The 19,193-nt window shown below is 38.4% G+C and overlaps 2 protein-coding genes across 2 annotated transcripts; one reads left to right on the top strand and one right to left on the bottom strand.

Annotated features, from left to right (window-relative positions):
- Positions 1-4,709: 4,709 nt before the first annotated feature.
- On the top strand, positions 4,710-5,730 carry LOC135697923 (probable palmitoyltransferase ZDHHC24). Its single transcript, XM_065217784.1, has 2 exons — positions 4,710-4,733; positions 4,806-5,730. Exon 2 carries the CDS (start codon positions 4,807-4,809, stop codon positions 5,665-5,667), a length of 861 nt encoding a protein of 286 aa, XP_065073856.1. The 5' UTR covers positions 4,710-4,733; position 4,806; the 3' UTR covers positions 5,668-5,730.
- Positions 5,731-5,810: 80 nt separating this feature from the next.
- Positions 5,811-18,786, bottom strand: LOC135697963 (suppressor APC domain-containing protein 2-like). The gene is made up of 2 exons (XM_065217841.1): positions 17,536-18,786; positions 5,811-6,518 (listed from the first exon to the last, which is right to left on the bottom strand). The coding sequence occupies exons 1-2, from the start codon at positions 18,703-18,705 to the stop codon at positions 6,072-6,074; spliced, it is 1,617 nt and encodes a 538-aa protein (XP_065073913.1). The 5' UTR covers positions 18,706-18,786; the 3' UTR covers positions 5,811-6,071.
- Positions 18,787-19,193: the final 407 nt, after the last annotated feature.

The following is a 19,193-nucleotide window of genomic DNA, read 5'->3' as shown; positions in this document are numbered from 1 at the left end:
ACACGCCTTCGATCCGTCATAAAGATGTTTTGTTAGCAGCAAAGCGTACATCTTATTGCCAGAGTGTTATTTTAAAGTATTTTCCACTCCTTATAAGACAATCTGCATATATTTTCAGTTGTATTAATTTCTGAGATGTCATAAACAAGTGTTTTCAACTTTCTTTATAATAAACCACCGAATACCTCATAAGAAACTGTCAATCACTGTGTGAAGAGACAGTCCGCCTCAATGGCGCCGTCAATGTTTACGTCAATCTGGAAAGTTCAGAATCTCTTCAAGAACTTTATAAATTCAACTAAGATTGATTTTATAAACGACAAGTTTAATAGTGGTATTAAAACAGTAAGATGCTCGTTTAAATAACATTTAGAGATAAAAGCAAAAGAAAACTATTTTGGAAAATGTTGACTCTAGAAAGTATGAAGAAAACATCTATAAACCTCATATATAACGTGGGATGTTTTCAGCATCACTTATAATACATTTATATAACAAGCCGTTCTAATTATTTTTCAAAAAGATGTTTTATGTGTTACTTGGGAAAGTTCCAGGCTCTACACAGCAAAAAAAGATGTTGAATATTACATCCAAACTGCTGCAACCAGGTCAATCCATCGGTTGTGTAATATCACATTGTACGATGTACATCGATTTTGCGAACAAAATTACATCCATTGATGTAATATTGTACCTGCTTTTTGCTATTACATCATTATTTCATACATCAGCTTGAATTACGTTGATCGACATTACATTTTTTTTTGCTGTGTAGGTTTTCTAAAGCCTTGCTAATTTTTCAAAGCTCATTTTTTTGTTTTAGCTCTGATTTGTTTTTGATTTCACTAAGTTTCATAATTTTAAAAATTTCTCCATGTTGTTTTTTTTCCAAATCCAGGATTCTGAAAAACAAATTATGAATGACTAGAAATAAAAAAAAAAAACAACCTTGAAGATTTTTCTAAGTCCATAATACTGAAATAATGTCTCAAGTATTATGATTCTGCAACCCATTAAATGTTTTTTTTAATTTTAGGCTTCGAAATACTGCCGGGATCCTAGCCTTCAAAAAATTATCCAAATTCTTAAACTTGGAAAATTTGTTGTGAGCTTACCAAATTTCGGTTTACACGATATTTGTTACATTCGACCAAAGACATCATATCATCAGCAGATGACGCGATTGTACCTGTCTCATAGCGTTCGAATGAGAAAATGGAAGAGTTGCCAGTCGGTTTGATTTGTTGTCTTCGATTCGACCCAGTCAAAAAGGACTCCAGAACTGTGTGTTATGGGCATATAAAGCGTACTAGCTTCTTTGACGAGGCTCGGTAGCTCAGTGGTTACCGTTTCTGCTTACTGAGCAGAAGGTCAGGAGTTCTGCGGGACCTTATTAATCAATCATTGCAATCTGGGCACGTGCCGCATATTTGGAAAGAATCTTTAGTTGTTCCTATACAAAAAGTTGCTGGGACGATTAAAGCCGAAGAGTTTCGTCCCATCAACATGTTGCACACATTAGAGAAAATTTTGGAACTTGTTGTAAAAGGCCAGCTGTTAGAATATTTAAATAGTAACTGTTTGTTGATACCGGAACAATCGGGATACCGGGAAGGCCATTCTTGTGAAACCGCGTTAAACTTAGTGTTAGCTAAATGGAAAGAAAATTTGGAGCATAAAGATACGATTGTTGCTGTGTTTTTGGATCTAAAACGCGCTTTTGAGACAATTTCTAGGCCCTTATTGTTGAGAACAATCAAGCGCTTTGGAATTTCGGGTTCTGCATACAAATGGTTTGAAAGCTATTTATCTGACAGAACACAAAGGACTGTTTTTAATGATTTTGTATCTTGTCCCGTTGACAATGACCTTGGAGTGCCTCAGGGAAGTGTATTAGGGCCCCTTTTATTTATTATGTATATTAATGACATGCGACGAGTTTTACGGTTTTGTGATATTAATCTTTTTGCTGACGATACTGTGTTATTCATTGCAGCTAAAGATTTAGAAGAAGCCGTTTCACGCTTGAATGAAGATTTGCGTTCTCTAAGTAGATGGTTGAAGTATAAACAATTGAAATTGAATATAAGTAAAACTAAATTCATGGTAATTTCGCGGAATCGTGTAGATGATGATGTCTCTGTTGTTATTGATGATGAGACACTTGATCGCGTTTAGGAAATTAAATATCTTGGCGTGATTATTGATGACAAACTCAAGTTCAATTCTCATATTGACAATGTCATCAAGAAAATTGCCAAGAAGTATGGAATCCTATGTCGCTTGAAAAACGATTTAACTATTGGTAGTAAAATACAGTTATACAAATCAATCATCTCCCCTCATCTAGACTTTTGCCCTTCCATTTTATTTTTGGCCAATGAAACACAAATATCGAGATTACAGCGTTTGCAGAATAAAGTAATGCGTTTGATTTTAAGATGTAATAGATTCACTTCCTCAACTTTTATGCTGGACGCTTTGCAATGGCTGTCAGTGAAGCAAAGAATTGTGTTTTTGACTATGGTGTTCATTTTTAAAGTAGTTAACGGTTTGCTGCCTCGATATTTGTGTGATCGGATTGAAAGAGGAAGTGATTTTCATAGATATAACACTAGAAACGCGGATGAAGTAAGAACACCACATCTTTTGAATAATGCTTCACAAAATTCATTATTTTTCAAAGGTATAAATGTTTTCAATTCGATGCCTAGACACATCAAGCGTGCAACTACACTTACAGAATTCAAGAGACGCTGCATTTCACATGTAAAAGCTGTTTATTGAGCAGTTAAATTTTTATGAATGGATAAATCATGTATCTTGACAAAGTTATCTCTAACGGATTATTTTGTATGGAGACTGTCATATAGACATTTTAGTAATTGGTGTAGCATATACAAAAAAACTACATTGTTTGTCTCGATGGTGATGATGGATTTTTAGTTTTTTGATTTTGTAGTAGTAATAGTAAAAATAGCTTTGAGTAGTCTACGATGGTTTGAGCCTCGCGCGCGGAATACAGGTATAAATGACTAATACGTGGAAATTGTGGCAAAAGCCTTGAATTAGTAAAGGGTTGGCTGGAAGTCGTTTCCTTGGATATAGTCCTGGCACTGCGGAAGCTTAAACGTGTAAATCCCAGGTCACGTGTAAATGGAAGTATTGTCGAGGACTATACTTGGACTTTTGATAACTAGTTACACCTTTGAATGTTTTTGGTTGATGCCTATAGCATATTTAACAGGACATTTATAACTGTAATTGTAACCAGCTCGATTTTGTTTGCAAACCTGGTTAAAATGTTTATATTTAATTATCTTAAAGATAACTCGTCCAGCTCAAACCTTTGTAGGGGTAAGGGGCTGTTCATAAACTACGTAGACAGTTTTTTGGGATTCTTGACCCCCCCTCCCCCTGCGTAGACAATTGTCCATACAAAATTTTTAAAATTTGTATGGGCCGTGGAAAATTGTCAACCCCCCCCCCCCCCCTAAACTGTCTACGTAGTTTATGAACAGCCCCTAAGAGGTGGGACCATCATCATCATCATCAATCCCAGGCCCGTCCCCTTCCATGCAATTTTTCACTTTGCCTTATTCTATACCCACTAGATTTTAATGAAAACAAATTCTTCTTTAACACCGATCGCATCACTTACCACAGTGTGGGTCCTGATCTAAAAATAGAAATTTGATGAGTGTGCGCGCGTGTGTGTGTGTTTGTGTATTATAATTGCTCTACCAAAAACGATCCCTACGTGTGCGTGTGCAACCTTTCCCCACATCCAACATCCCAGTGATTTCTCGTGGAAGCGCAGAGGATTTCTCGGTTTCCTTCACAGCGAGTACCACGTCAACACATTCCTTCCCATTCCGTAGTTGACCTGCAATCGGACACGGCCGGCGCTGGTATTGCTAAAATATTAGATCACCAGTTCTTACACATTGAGGATGAATGTTAGTCCCAAACATCATCTGTTGGTTTCTCTGTGTAATAACAGAGCAGCAACCGTGGGCGGTCAATCATGCATGCATGCTTTTATAAAAGCGTACTAGCTTCTTCTTCTTCGCATTTCAAGCTTATTGCATATCGCATATAAGCGTATTGCGTGCTCTCAACTTAGTGTTCTAGATGCACTTCCACAGTTATTAATTGAGAGCTTTCGATGCTTGTACCATTTTTGCATTGGTATAAATGTGTGGCAAGTCCAATCATACTTGTATGCCCAGGGAAGTCGAGAAATTTTCCATTCCGAAAAATTCCTAGACCGGACCGGGAATCGAACCCAGCCACCTCGAGCATGGTCTTGCTTTGTAGCTGCGCTTACCGACTGAGCTAAGGGAGGCCCCCCAAAAAAGCGTACTAGCAAAAAGTTTAAAAAAATGGACCAAATGTTCTTGTTCAACGACTTATTTATATTTGAAAGTGTCCATGGAGACAAAGAATCCAAAAGTATAAGTATTAAATGAACTATATACTGATCAGATCATTTTGTACGACCAAAACTGAACGACTTTAGCCATTTTGATATTTTATAGGTTAACCATCAATTCAAACAAAAATCGCTCTACCGATGGTCGACATTAGCTCGACATTCGATTCAGTTTGCATTCTCTCACAGGTAGGTGTCACCAGACGATACACAGCATAAGCATAATGTCATATTTATGCTTCCCCTGCGTATCTGTTGTCTTGTTTTGTAGTCATGTGAACAGCAGCAATCTGGGAAGGTATGTCATATCAGTCGATTTAATCTTAAATTTAATAAATTAATTTAAACTGTTATTGTAATACCCAAATAGGATGCAGATTCGAAAACGCTTTCTGCCCCGTTGCGTGCAGGATGCAGTGGCGACGATATTCATGGCTGGCATCATACCAGTCACTTTTTGGTTCGAGGTGTACGTGGTGATGCCGGGTGTTCACGGGGTGGATTCTGTGTTAAACTGGATTCACTTTGTCCCAGCGCTGTTTCTGCTGTACAACATCAGTGCCAATATGCTGGCAACGATCATGTGCGATACCAGCTGTGGTACGGAAATCATCAGTGTGCCAACGAATGTAGCGGTTTCCTCCGGGCTGGGGTCGGGTTCGTGGCATTTGTGTGCAACGTGCGAAGCAGTGGCACCACCCCGATCGTGGCACTGTAACATCTGCGAGACCTGTGTTCTTAAGCGAGATCACCATTGCGTGTTTACCGGATGCTGCATTGGCCATCGAAATCACCGCTATTTCATCATGTTTGTACTTCATCTATTTATAGCGACGTTTTATGCAAGTATACTTAACAACTACTTCATCTGGTTCGTTCACGGTGAAGAGTTTCGCAATTGGACGTCGCTGGTGAAGATCGTTTTTCCACTGGCGATGCTTTTAATCGATATCTCAACGACGCAGTATTATCTAGTCATTTATCTAATCAACATGATTGGAATGTTGTTCACGGGGGTGCTCCTAGTGTACCACGGTCGTTTGATTCTCAGTGGAAGCGTGGTACATGAGAGGAACTCCCACGAATACGACCACGGCCGGTTGAACAATCTGATAATGGTACTGGGCGAACGGTGGCATCTTGTGTGGCTTTCGCCATTTTTGGAGAGCAAATTGCCCCACAATGGAGTCAACTGGGATCTGATTCAGAAGGAAGTAGCAAAGAGTAAATAGATGACTGGCCATATTAAATCAATTCAAATTTTGATGGTTTATTTTATTTTTTATATGCAATAAATGTGTGTGTATGTGTTTCCAAATCATTGTGTTAATAATCCATTTGGTGATATTATCATCCCAAACCACTCTGAACAATGTCATACAAAAATAATCTTTATTTTCAAAACAATTTTCAATCGGTTAAAAAAATTTCGACAAAATAACACCTTAAATCACAATGAAAGACTTCCGCCTAACTCCACCTATGATTACACTACACATTAAGATACTTTCGGGTTTTATTTGTGAATCTGCTAAACTGACTAGCGCGATTGTAACTCGGAAAAGCACGAAATCTGTGATGGCAATCTCCATCGAAACATGGCCAAATTTCCCTATCTACCTTAACACATGACACCTTAAAACACCATTTCCTCGGTGTTGGAAGTCATACTGCTGGCTCGGTTGGCTCGCTGCAGCTGCAGCAGCTCTCGTATCAGGGAAGATTTTTCCCGTTCTAGCAGTGACAGCTTTTCGTTCTTCTGGTTAACCTCCTCGGAAAGTTGCACGTTCTGCTGCTTCAGTCGGTTGACCATTTCTGTCTGTTGACCACTTCCGGGTGGATTTGCGGAAGGTTGGGTTTGAGCTTGTGCACGCTGTTGCTGCTGTTGTTGTTGTTGTTGTTGTTGGTGTTGCGGTGGACGATGGAAGGACATAGTACCCGGTGGACGAAGAGCTAGGTTCATGTGCATAGGGAACCCTCCACGTTCCCAGCTCTCGGCCAGCGTCATAAGGTGACGATTCACCTCCAGAACACGAGCCCGTTGTAGATCCAAGCGCTCCTGATGGGTATCGGTCCAGGTTTCCTGAAAATGGAAGGGAACCATATTTAGTCAAATTAGTTGGGGTAGTCAGTGAAATGTTGTTTGTGTAGAAACCTAATATAAAGTAGATTGAAGTCAGTCCGCATTGCTTTTTGCTGAAGGAAGTGTTACTGCTACCTAAAGCTACAACCAATTTAAACATTTTTTTAACTTCGCAAAAGAAAAAGGCAATCTCTTGATCACCCTTCTGATGAAATTTATTTGAGTATTCAATTTGATATGCTCACGGATGATGAGAATGATCCATCAACTAAGCAAAATTCCATTTTACATTCCCAGCTCAATGCCAAGAAGGAAAAGCCCAACAAACAATCGCCTATTGAATAAACGACTTCTTCATTGGCGTAGCTAGAAAATTTATCTGGAGTGGGGGCTAGATAATTCTGCGGGCAAATATACCCGAAAATAAGAACAGCTTTGATTATTTCTTTAGATATTGTTTTCATTTTTCTTACACGCACCACACAGATATTGGAAAATTTATAACATACATTCCAAGCAACACACCAGTTCTATACGAGGGGCACGCAATACAAAGAACCGACCGTTGAAGTTAAAATGCAATCAAAAGTACTTAATTAATGCGTTTTGAAGTAGTACTGAAGGTAATTAAAATTATCTATCCGTAATTAATGTAATTAAAAGTATTGAAAATGTAATTAATGTACTTTAATTACGAAATTTCAACTGTAATTAATGATGTTAAAATGTAGTTATTGCTCTACATTGTGTAATTAATGTAATTAAAGCAGTAGGTAATGGAATTAATTTAATTACATCCGTTGCCTACGTTGGAGTTAAAGGTTATTGCGTGCCCTAGGTTCTATAACAGTTTGTATTACCTTTGTATGACTGGTCTTGGTTGTAACGAAGTTTATTCAACATAATTCTATGCATATATTTTATTACTTGGGATACATCTAGATAGAGCTGGAATTAGGGCGTAACAACTTTTGTAAACAATTACTTCTATCGATGATTTCTAGGAATTCAAGGCACGCCCACGCAGACCAACATAACCATCGGATAGGGAAAGTCTTTCCGTACCCGTTGAGGATGTTGGTTTGTGTGGGCGAGCCTTGAATTCCAAGAAATCATTAAGAGAAGTCATTGTTTACAAAAGCTGTTAGGCCCTAATTCCAGCTCTATCTAGACATGTCGTTGCATGCACGCTAGACTGATGCAAATTTTGACATTTTCGCTCCACAGTGCTCAAACGGTTCCAAATCGGGTCCTGATTAGTCTCCCAAAATTTGAACTCATTTGAAAAGAAACTGACTTCGCACAAACCATTTGAAGTTTATATGGAAATTACTATGGGAAAAACAAATGTTTTGTTCATATCCATCTAACAATTTACCATATAGTTCTGCTTTAAAAAATGATAACTGAGCTCGTAGCAAATTTTCTCAGCTACAACTTAGTCCTGAACCACTTTTCAATATAATGTTAGCATCAAAAGTTATCAATAATTCAAGCCACTAATGTCTTACGATTATGCTCAATCAACTGTTCAGCAGGCAACATTGGTGTTTCTGGCGCTTGGAATAGAGCACAAAAATCATGGCTACTATGTCACACTGCAAGATACAGTGTTGCTCACAAAACAGCTGCTCGATCATGCCATAAGATTATCCATCTCTTAAACAATTAATAACTATTTTATTTGACGTTTGGCTCAACAACTAGGGTATACGTCCCTAACCTCGGTCTAATATGCAGCCATAGATTACGTTTTTAATCATAACTCATCAATTAATTTACCTGCAAACGATATTCTACTGCTAAATGGTATGCTTAGATATGCTTATCATGTCGTTTGCTATCAGGAACCGCAAAAAGTTGAAAAACTTACTTTTTTTAAGACAAAAACTCACCAGGGAAATGTATGTAATATCGGTCTATTGTCCCCAAATTGGGTCTATTTATGGATGCAACTTCGTCCTATCCTGTTTGATTCTCAAAAAAAACGCTCTTGGTAACGTTTTCTTATGTATTTTTTTTTATCACTATCACTGTTAACTTAATACTCTTCATTCCTCAAAACATTTCTTAGAGAAAATTTTACGAAAACTACATTAAATCACTCAAGTTAAAAATTAAAAATTAAAAATTTCGCTTATCGTCTTTCGACCGCAGAATATCTAAATCAAAACATTGTGATGTTCATTATACAGATTTGGCAGAAAAAATCTCCCTTCCTGTTCGTTCCTTATCATCCAAATGCAAACCACATTGTTGACGTTACTCTTATTGCTATATGCTGTCAAATGAATTTCATGGGCCAAAGTTAGGAACATAGAAAAGAAATGTGTCCCTAAAGTTGGGTCCATGATTTACTTGTGAAAACGTTGTTAAACAATTAAAATAAACATAAAATATTCAAACAGTAACTGTGAGTTTTACGTCTAGTGTGTATTATCAGGTAATTCCATTCAATAAATGCCATAATCAGGCCATTTGATGATCGTCAGTGCAACCTTCCCATCTTAACCTTAGAAGTCATGGCGGCTAAAAACTCCGAACAGAGTGATATTCTCAACCAGTTTTATTACTTACGAGAGCTGAAAATGTATTGAAATGTTGTGATATAAATTGATTTGTGTGTGGTACACATTTATCAATCATCAGTGATCAATATTTTCCTTATTTTTTGTGTAATATTCCTTAATTAATTATTTATTTGCGTGATAGGCCGAATGAAAGGACTAGACCCACATTACATACCGTAACCCTACATTCTGCTAAGTTGAAGCTGAGAAAATTTTCCATAAGTATTGCTTTTGAAGTTTTGAACAGTGCCATATGGAAAAAGGTAAGAAGACAATGAACAAAAAGTTTGGATTTCCCATAGTAATTTCCATATAAACTTCAAATGGTTTGTGCCAAGTCAGTTTCTTTTCAAATGAGTTCAAATTTTGAGAGACTAATGAGGACCCGATTTGGAACCGTTTGAGCACTGTGGAGCGAAAATGTCAAAATTTGCATCAGTCTAATGCACGCAGGTAAATGCACATAAGATATTCATTAAAACACCTTTTGAAATTTAGCCACAAGCAATTCTCATGATGTTCAATACGTTACATTATGAAATCAAATTTATTGGGCAAATCAATTCGTAGGAATTTCTTAAGGATTTGGTAATGACATCATAATAATGCATAACTTAGAGTTGATGCATATATTATGTCACGCTCTAAGGGGGGGTGGGGGGTCTAAGATTTTGTGTCAAGCAATGCATTAGGTATAGGAAAAACGTCACGATAGGGGGGGGGGAGGGGGTTATTTTTTGCTCGATTTAGCGTGACATAATTAATGCATGGGCCCTTAGTTCATAATGACGCATTAGGAATTTTTTAAATTGAAACATACTCTTTTAATTACCTACATTATGAATTTTGATACCAAGCGAATGAAAAATTAAATGAAAAATTTCAAAATTTAGTGAATCAGTGATGAGTGAGAGATGCTAAAAAATCGTATTTACAAGTTCCATTGCTGAATAAATCATGCATTGGATCCACAGTAGGATTCTCAATTACATGAAAAGACCGCAATTTGTTAAATGCCGACTGATGCAAGGTCCCGGTTAAAGAATGTTTTGCAATAAGAACGGCTTACTCGTAGTTCTGCCTGTTTCTCAAAATGAATCGGTCCAGAAGGTAAATTTATGATCAACCCTTAATGCTCTAGCTTTTTGAGCGGAATAATTACCACACTCATGAGTCTGTTGACTTCTGCCTTATTAATGGTGACTTTTCAGATAATTCCCGCTACAAATATTACATAGCTTCGACTTGTATTAGTCCGGTACCGTCTTCAATTTCAATAATTACTTTCATCTTGAATTTTGGGTCTGAATATTATAATGTTCCTTACGATTTTTTTCAAATAAACACTCTTCCAACTTTCAAAATGCGCATTATGAAATTCAAACATGTGGCGCATGAATGGCTTATGTCCAAATAATGAAAAGTGAGATGTCTTACATGCAACGCATAAGTGAATTATGAATGTTTTTTTTTTCCTGCATTTTTGAGTTTTAATAATGTTTGAATTTTGGTTTTGTTATGCTCATTTTCCTGCAGCAGAATCCTGCTTGTGGGATTCGAACCATGCACGCAGGAAAAAGAACGTAAGAATTCCATAAGAAACACTTATGAATTTTAGCCATAAGAAATGAATGTGAATTTCATTGATTTGCCTTATGGAAAATAATGTTGACAAAAAAAATTGGAGCAGACTGGAACCGGAAAATGGACGTTGAGGCTGTTGACACTCGTCTTTCAACGCTTGGGAAAATGAAATGGTTAAAGGCGTATAAGGGCTACCTAATGTTACCCGAATTCATAGGTCACGCTTATGAAATTCATATATGTTGTTCATAAGTCGAGGCTATTCATGAGGCCTATGAAGCACTCCTCGTATTTCCTGCCGAACGATCTAAACTGAGTGCTTTATCTAACTGCTCCTATACTATCACCCTAGCTTGGGTCCAATCTCATTGCTCAATTCCGGGTAATGAGAAAGCGGACTCATTGGCTAAGGTGGGCGCTATGGAAGGCGATATTTTTGAGCGACAAATCGCCTTCAACGAATTTTTCTCCATTGCTCGCCAGCAAGTCCTCATCAGTTGGCAACAAAAATGGAATGATGGTGAATTGGGAAGATGGTTACATTCTATTCTCCCACAGGTGTCGAACAAACCATGGTTCAAAGGGTTGGACATGAGCCGCGACTTTATACGCGTTATATCAAGGCTTATGGCCAATCACTTAGACTCGCACTTCTATCGAATTAAGCTCTCAGGCAGCAATTTATGTGCGTGTGGCAGTGCTTATCACAATATCGAGCATGTTGTTTGGTCATGTACCTTACACCGTGTTGACAGATCTGAGTTACCCACATCCCTCAGGGCCCGAGGAAAACAACCCGCGATACCCGTTAGAGATGTCTTGGCGAGCCGAGATCTCGACTATTTGAATTTAATGTATGTGTTTTTAAAACGGATAGATCTGAGGATTTAGTAGTTAGTGTCATCTCCCAAGTTGTTAGCTGCCCATCGGTGTACCCCCATGTTTGTCTTTTTCATCAGAGTGTCGCTTAGTTCGAGACCAAAGGCACATTGCTCTCCAAACCTTGTGTTCATAATCATAACCCCTAACCTCGAGATAGCCGCGAGTAATCGGCCCCTGCTTTACTAACGTTAGTTTTAAGTAATTTTGTAATCTAATCAATGAATATTGGCTCCGCAAAGCTATAGCAAATGAGCCTGGAAAAATAAACGCATTAAATATAAAAAAAAGTCGAGGCTGATGAAATTCTTAGGCCTTTTTGCCTCAGTGTGTACCTTCCGATAACCAGCCGCTTGCCTTGCCATCTGAGCTATCCTAGAATACATCATATGGGCAGCTGAATAATGATGATGATGATGATGATGATGATGATGATGATGATGATGATGATGATGATGATGATGATGATGATGATGATGATGATGATGATGATGATGATGATGATGATGATGATGATGATGATGATGATGATGATGATGATGATGATGATGATGATGATGATGATGATGATGATGATGATGATGATGATGATGATGATGATGATGATGATGATGATGATGATGATGATGATGATGATGATGATGATGATGATGATGATGATGATGATGATGATGATGATGATGATGATGATGATGATGATGATGATGATGATGATGATGATGATGATGATGATGATGATGATGATGATGATGATGATGATGATGATGATGATGATGATGATGATGATGATGATGATGATGATGATGATGATGATGATGATGATGATGATGATGATGATGATGATGATGATGATGATGATGATGATGATGATGATGATGATGATGATGATGATGATGATGATGATGATGATGATGATGATGATGATGATGATGATGATGATGATGATGATGATGATGATGATGATGATGATGATGATGATGATGATGATGATGATGATGATGATGATGATGATGATGATGATGATGATGATGATGATGATGATGATGATGATGATGATGATGATGATGATGATGATGATGATGATGATGATGATGATGATGATGATGATGATGATGATGATGATGATGATGATGATGATGATGATGATGATGATGATGATGATGATGATGATGATGATGATGATGATGATGATGATGATGATGATGATGATGATGATGATGATGATGATGATGATGATGATGATGATGATGATGATGATGATGATGATGATGATGATGATGATGATGATGATGATGATGATGATGATGATGATGATGATGATGATGATGATGATGATGATGATGATGATGATGATGATGATGATGATGATGATGATGATGATGATGATGATGAAGCTGGAAGTGGAGCAAATAGCACGAAACAAATCCGTCCGTTTCTGCTGGATACCTGGACACGCCGGCATCCACGGAAACAACGAAGCTGATCGGTGGGCAAACATTTCGAGAACACAAACTCCCATTGATGTACCAATCCCAGGCGATGATGCGCTAAGAATGGTGATGTAAAACATTCGCCAACGATGGAACGACCAATGGTTCGCGACCAGAGACTCCAAACTAAGAGAAGTCAAAGACGACACACACAAGTGGACGGAACGGGGAAGCACTTTCGACCAGCGTGTGCTAACACGACTAAGAATTGGTCACACGCGGCTAACCCATACGTACTTATTGAAGAAGGAAGCCCCGCCCAGTTGTTGTGGAACGGTTTTAGACGTCCGACACGTGATTTTGCAGTGCAAAAACTATGAAAGGTAACGACAAGAGAACGACATTGACATAACAAGCTTGCGAGATGCGTTAGGAAGCTCTGAGGAGCAAACCACCAATTTGCTGAATTTTCTACGGCAAACTGGACTGTACCGAAAAATTTGAAGGATACAGAGAAAAGAAGAAGGAACAGCCGAAACCCGGTGTAATGGCAATGAAGGTTAAGCAGATAACGGAGCAAGCAAGGAAGGAAAAATGTGAAGAAGATGGAGCAGCCGAAGCCCAGTGTAGCGGCAAGAAGGTGAAACAGTTAACTGAGCAAGGAAGGAAGGAAGAATATGATGAAGGTAAACATGTAACTGGATGAAGATCAAGTAAAGAAAGTGAAGGTCATCAAGGAATACAAAGCGGATAGCGGATGGAAGAAAAAGAAGAAGAAGAATAAGAAGAAGATCAAAAGAAAAATTATGATGAAGTAAAGGTGGAACGCAAAATTAAGTGGAAAAAGATGAAGAAGATCGAGAAGATAAAGCGGAAAATAGCAAAAAAATCTGGAGAAATCGTGAAGACGTAGAAGAGGAAATCAAAGCAATGGAATTAAAGAAGGATGAAGAAAGAAGATGATGAAGAAGTAAAGAAAATAATTTGAAGTATGGTGAGAAGAAAGAAGAAGATAGATTAAAAGTGAATGAAAAAGAATACCATTAAGCATTATCATTAAGCATACCATTAAGAATACCAAATGATCAGAAGTGAAGAAGATATAAGAAGATGACGCAGCCAATTCAGCAAGATGAAGGAGACCCGTCAACAAAATAACAAGAAACGGACGAAGGCTACGAACAAAAAACGAAGATGATGCAGAAAGAAGATGAAGAAAAGGTAGAAGAAGTAAAAGTGAAATTCATTGAGAAGAAGAAGTAAAAGAGATGCAATGTTATGATCAACGATGAACCAGAAGGAGGCGAAACAAAGCTAAGTGCAACTAACCATAAACACTAACACTCACACCCACACATCATTACACTAAACTGAAACAGACATGAATGCATCTATGGATGTAAAATGTCTTAAATAAATACAAAAAAAAGAAAAAAAAAGCCTCTGAGGAATTCTTCTTAGCCACCTGCTGAGTATGGTGTTGACTGTAATGTAAATAATTTCACTACACTTTTGCCAGAAAGTTATTTTCTACACACACTTAGTTTTTTCTACCGAGCTCGGCTGTGCAAATCTCGGCAAAAAAAAAGTTTCACTGAGATCTCAGCATAAAAAAAGTGACATTTGATTGCTGAGTCTCGGATAATACTTAGCTGAATCTCAGCAAACAAATGAAATGTTTGCTGAGATCTCAGTGAAACTTTGGCTCGGTAGAAAAAACTAAATGTGCATCTTCCGATGGTTTGTTGTTAGTTTTAGAAAGTGAACTCTCGTAAATGTGCTGTCCGAAATATGGCATAACTTTTCATACTTTGTTCCTGGATGCTGAACATACAAAAGGAGCACAATTTGAGACTTCTTGTAACTGGTAAAGGCGCTTAAAATGATCAGAAAGGGTTACTCTACTCCTGTTCCTGTATGTACCGTAAGACGGGGTGACATTGGGCCAAAATTCATAAATGTTTATTCATGCAAACATCTTGAATTCACAGAAAATTAAGACTAGAATATGTTTCTTGGATTATTAGAGTAAATTGCAGATAACATAAACCAGTTGTTTTATTTAAATAGTACTGTGTTATAAATAGTAGTAAAAACACGTTTTTAAAATTTTCCACAGGCAAACAAAAGTTAAACACACTTCTATGAGGATAAACGATGGTTACACGCATTGGCGTAGCTAATGGGGGTGACAAAGGTGCCAGACCCCCTCCAGAATTATCCAGGCACCCCCCAGAATTTTTGGTGTTTTTTATGATTCGCCGGTATTTTGTCAAGCTTGCCAAGTTCTTTGTTACTATTTAACAGCGATTAATAAAATTGAACCTTAAATAACGATATTTTAAAGTCTTTTAATTTCAGGGCACTTTTTTGAAGCCTTATTCACTTGGCATAGTTGTGATTACGTACACATTCAAGAAATTTCGTTTGTGAAACATCACGAGAAACGTAGAAGTGCAGCAAACATTGTAGAAGAAATTTTGAAAAAATTCAGGGTATTTTGTAAAAGAGCTAAAAATAGTTCAATAAACTTCTTAGAACTTCTGAGATCTTCGCTTCAGCTTAGGGAACTTCGTTGCAGTTTCTCAGAGATCTAGAAGTTGAGGAAATTCTGTAAAACTTAAAAGGAGTATTGTAGATGTTCAGGAAACGTTGTATAAGTTACAGGATATTCTTCGAGCCATCCTTCCTAGACAGCAGGAAATATTCAAAATATCTCCAAAATCTCCATACAGACGAAGATAGTATTAAAGTTAAAGTTAAGTTGAAGAGCTCGTTAACTAAGAAAGTCCTGCAAGCAAAATGAATTTATCTTACATATTATTTTAGGATGGATTTATTACATCCCCTGCATATATTTCATACAACAAATGCAATGGCATTTCTTACAATGGACTGCAGCGTACAAGCAAATTTTTCCATAAAGCATATTTTTGTACAAAACCTGTGATTTTCTACACGTAATGCGTTTGGGAAAACAAACTTTGTTCGAAAATTAAACTAACATAAAAATTACAAAATAATTAAAAAAAAAAAACATTGGAAATTATGCCTAGTGAGTGAGGAAGTCAACAATCTTTTCCGAGCATCAGGAGAATCATATTGTAGTTTGGGTTTTTCGACCAACAAAAGCTGGCTTTCCAATTTATTTACATAGGGTAGAGCGCTACTTCGTCGTAATCGCCCATTTCCGTTCTATCGATCAGAAAAGATCAATAATATCAATGGTTTCACCGTGCACAAATTAATTATAGGTTTGTTCCGATGCATTAGTTCATTAGCTACAACATAAATCCTATTAGAGCGCATTGTATGAATATTTACGCTCATTGTTCTCAAAACAAAAGAAGGCGTGGCGTTTCAATGCGTTAGGACGGAATTGAAACTCGTAGAACGAATTTAGAATCCGGAAGCAGTATTAGATTTTAAACAATATATCAACAATTTGAGACTCTTTATCAAATTCAACGGTACGTATGGAAAGGTGAATAAATTTAAAAGTCAGCTTTGACAGAAATATTCCATTTTTCGTTTAAACTCGTTCATAAAAGAGAGGTAAAGCGCGGGTTGGGCTTAGTAGGATGGAAATTAGATCAAAAACCCTACATCATTTCCCTCATTTACCGTGAAGTATTTCATACAAATCTCTCAGAAAAAAAAGAAGTTGAAAATGAGCAAAGCGCAATTTTTTTTATGACGATATGAATCGAACGACTATTTCTTATGCCAAGCTATTTGATAGGATTAGATTAAATTAGATTTCTCTATTAGAGAGACGTTTAGCCTTGGGCTGGTTAGTAGACTGATGCAAAATTTGAAACGGTTCCAAATTGGGTCCTGATTATCCTCCCAAAACCTTACTTGGCACAAACCATTTGAAGTTTATATGGAAATTACTATGAAGAAACCATAATTTCGATTCATATATATCTCAAAATTCACCAGTTCACTCTACTTTTTAATGATAGCTGAGCTTGTTGAAAATTTTCTCAGCTACAATTTTGTTGGCGACCACTTTTCGATCAAATGTAAGGAACAAAAATTATTAATGATTCATGTCACTGATATCTTATGATTATGCGCAATCAACTGTTCAGCAGGCAACATTGTTGTTTATGGCGCGTAGAATAGAGGACAAAAATCATGGCTACTATGTCACACTGCAGAATACAGTGTTGCCCACAATACAGTTGCTTAAAGTTGCCATAATATTATCAATCTCTTAAACAATTAATAACTATTTAAATTGACGTTTGGCTGAAAAACGATATTCCGCAAAGTTGTAGCTGATAAAAATTCCCATAAGAATAGCAATAGAATTTGTTAACAGTACTATATGGAAAAGGCTAGAAAACAATGAACAATTAGCTTGGTTTTCCTTTAGTAATTTCCATATAAACTTCAAATGGTTTGTGCCAAGTCAGTTTCTTATCAAATGAGTTTAAACTTCCGGAGGCTATATTTTTGTGATGTGCACTATAAATTGCACCGCCTAAAACTCAATTATACTTATCACTTCTGACCCACCCATACCCAAATACATATTGCACTCACCATATGCGCTCCGGACCGGCCCAGATACTTGATCTTATCCTGCACGATGGACAGCTGTTTCAGGTACCAATCGCGAGCCTTCTCCACCGCCGTCAGCCCCTGCAGCAGGATGTCTTTCTCCTGTTCGATCTGCTTCAGCCGCTTGAGCATATTGTAATCGACGCCATTCTGCAGCGTATGCCTTCGGGGCTCTCGTCGTCGGCTGCTGCTCCCACCACCACCACCACCGTTCTTCTTCTGGTACAGACCGGTCGTGTGAATGCCCAACGAGGGTGATGAACTCGTGTTGGAGAGGTCAATCTGACCGTCGGCTGACCCGCGGGCCAACCGGAGATGCGTTTTGTCCGGTTTGTCAGTTTCATTCATGAGAAGCGACATTTGCCAGTTTTGAAGAGCGTTGCGAATTTCCGCTTTGTCGATGTTCGAGCTGGCTTGCACTGGCTGAATTCGTTCAAGGTTCAGCGACACTCGAGGGGGCTTGGGAGGGCCGAAAGCTCCCGGAAGGATAATTGGGGGTGATTCCAGATCTAGGTCACTGTCTGGATTGAGCTGCGGCATACTGAGTGTCTTCTGCGCTGGCATGGCATTGTTCGGCCTGACCGTTGCTGTGTTGGCACTAGTGCTGGTCCACGAGGGTTTGGATATGTTATCCAGATCGAGCAACGGTGCGGACGGTGGCCGAACGGAGAGTTTGGTCGGTGAGAGGGGTAGTTTTTCTGACTCTTTGGAGAATCGACTCGTTCTACTCGCTTCGGTTTGATTTCGTACCAGGCAAATCTTGAGCCCACTGCAGAAACGCTCGAACGAGAGCAACCCATTAGGGGGCGTAACTTTGCGCAAACTATCAATTACACCTCGCGGCAGACCCTTGGAGCCATCGTCCTGCCAACGATCTTCGATGTCGGCCAGCTTCACCAAACCAGTTTTGTCGTCGTCCATAATATCGAACAACGTGCGCATGGCGGACACAAATGGCTTCGGGAGTCCTTCGACGACACCGGCAGCGCTGGCATCCTGTTGCTGTTGCAGCGGATGTTGCGGTTGAGCCAACTGCGGCTGGTGGAGCAGATTATGTTGATGATGGTGCTGATTGTTTAAATGCACCCCATTGAAGCCGCTGACACCGTTTAGTGTGAGAATATTTTTGCGACTACGGTTCGTCGTTGCCATCACGTTTCACTTTTCAATCTTCGTTTTTCTCTAGTCCATGCTTTGACCATTCACAAACTAGTGGCTAAACTGTTTTGGGATCGTCTGGTACGACTGACAACCTATATGCAGGAGGCACCAGGGGTTACAGGAAAGTTGAAGAGGGAAATCTACACTCGAATCATTTATGTTTTCGCAAACTCAAGGCGCCGATGGCGTAGCAGCATCCACTGGGAAGCGCGCGGTCGACAGCCTAAAATTCGAGATCACAACATTTTTTCGAGTCTCCCTTTTGGTGCTATTTGTTTGTTCACTTTTCGCACTGACCAGCTCAGTCGCACACGGTGGAGCGAGCTGGGGATGTTCCAGTTATTTTTTTAAGCGTGCTCTGATAATTTTTATGTGAATTTAGTTTCATTAACCTTCCTAATGGCAAAAGTTACATATTGTGCATTGTGCTACCTGGCACTGGTTCCTATAGGGCATAAAAAGACACTTCCACAACCTCA

This window comes from Ochlerotatus camptorhynchus, unplaced genomic scaffold, assembly GCF_037179485.1.
Source record: "Ochlerotatus camptorhynchus isolate MF236.1 unplaced genomic scaffold, CSIRO-AGI_Acam_v1.1 ptg000080l, whole genome shotgun sequence".
Classification (NCBI taxonomy): Eukaryota; Metazoa; Arthropoda; class Insecta; order Diptera; family Culicidae; genus Ochlerotatus; species Ochlerotatus camptorhynchus.
Note: the sequence above shows the minus strand (reverse complement) of the source record. Positions and strands in the feature narration are given on the sequence as shown.

Excerpts from the sequence above, each read along its gene's own strand:
- LOC135697923 (XM_065217784.1), top strand. The coding sequence starts at position 4,807 with ATGCAGATTCGAAAACGCTTTCTGCCCCGTTGCGTGCAGGATGCAGTG.
- LOC135697963 (XM_065217841.1), bottom strand. The coding sequence starts at position 18,705 with ATGGCAACGACGAACCGTAGTCGCAAAAATATTCTCACACTAAACGGT. Across the intron at positions 6,519-17,535 it reads GCCGGTCCGGAGCGCATATG|GAAACCTGGACCGATACCCA; the intron begins GTGAGTGCAATA and ends TTCCATTTTCAG.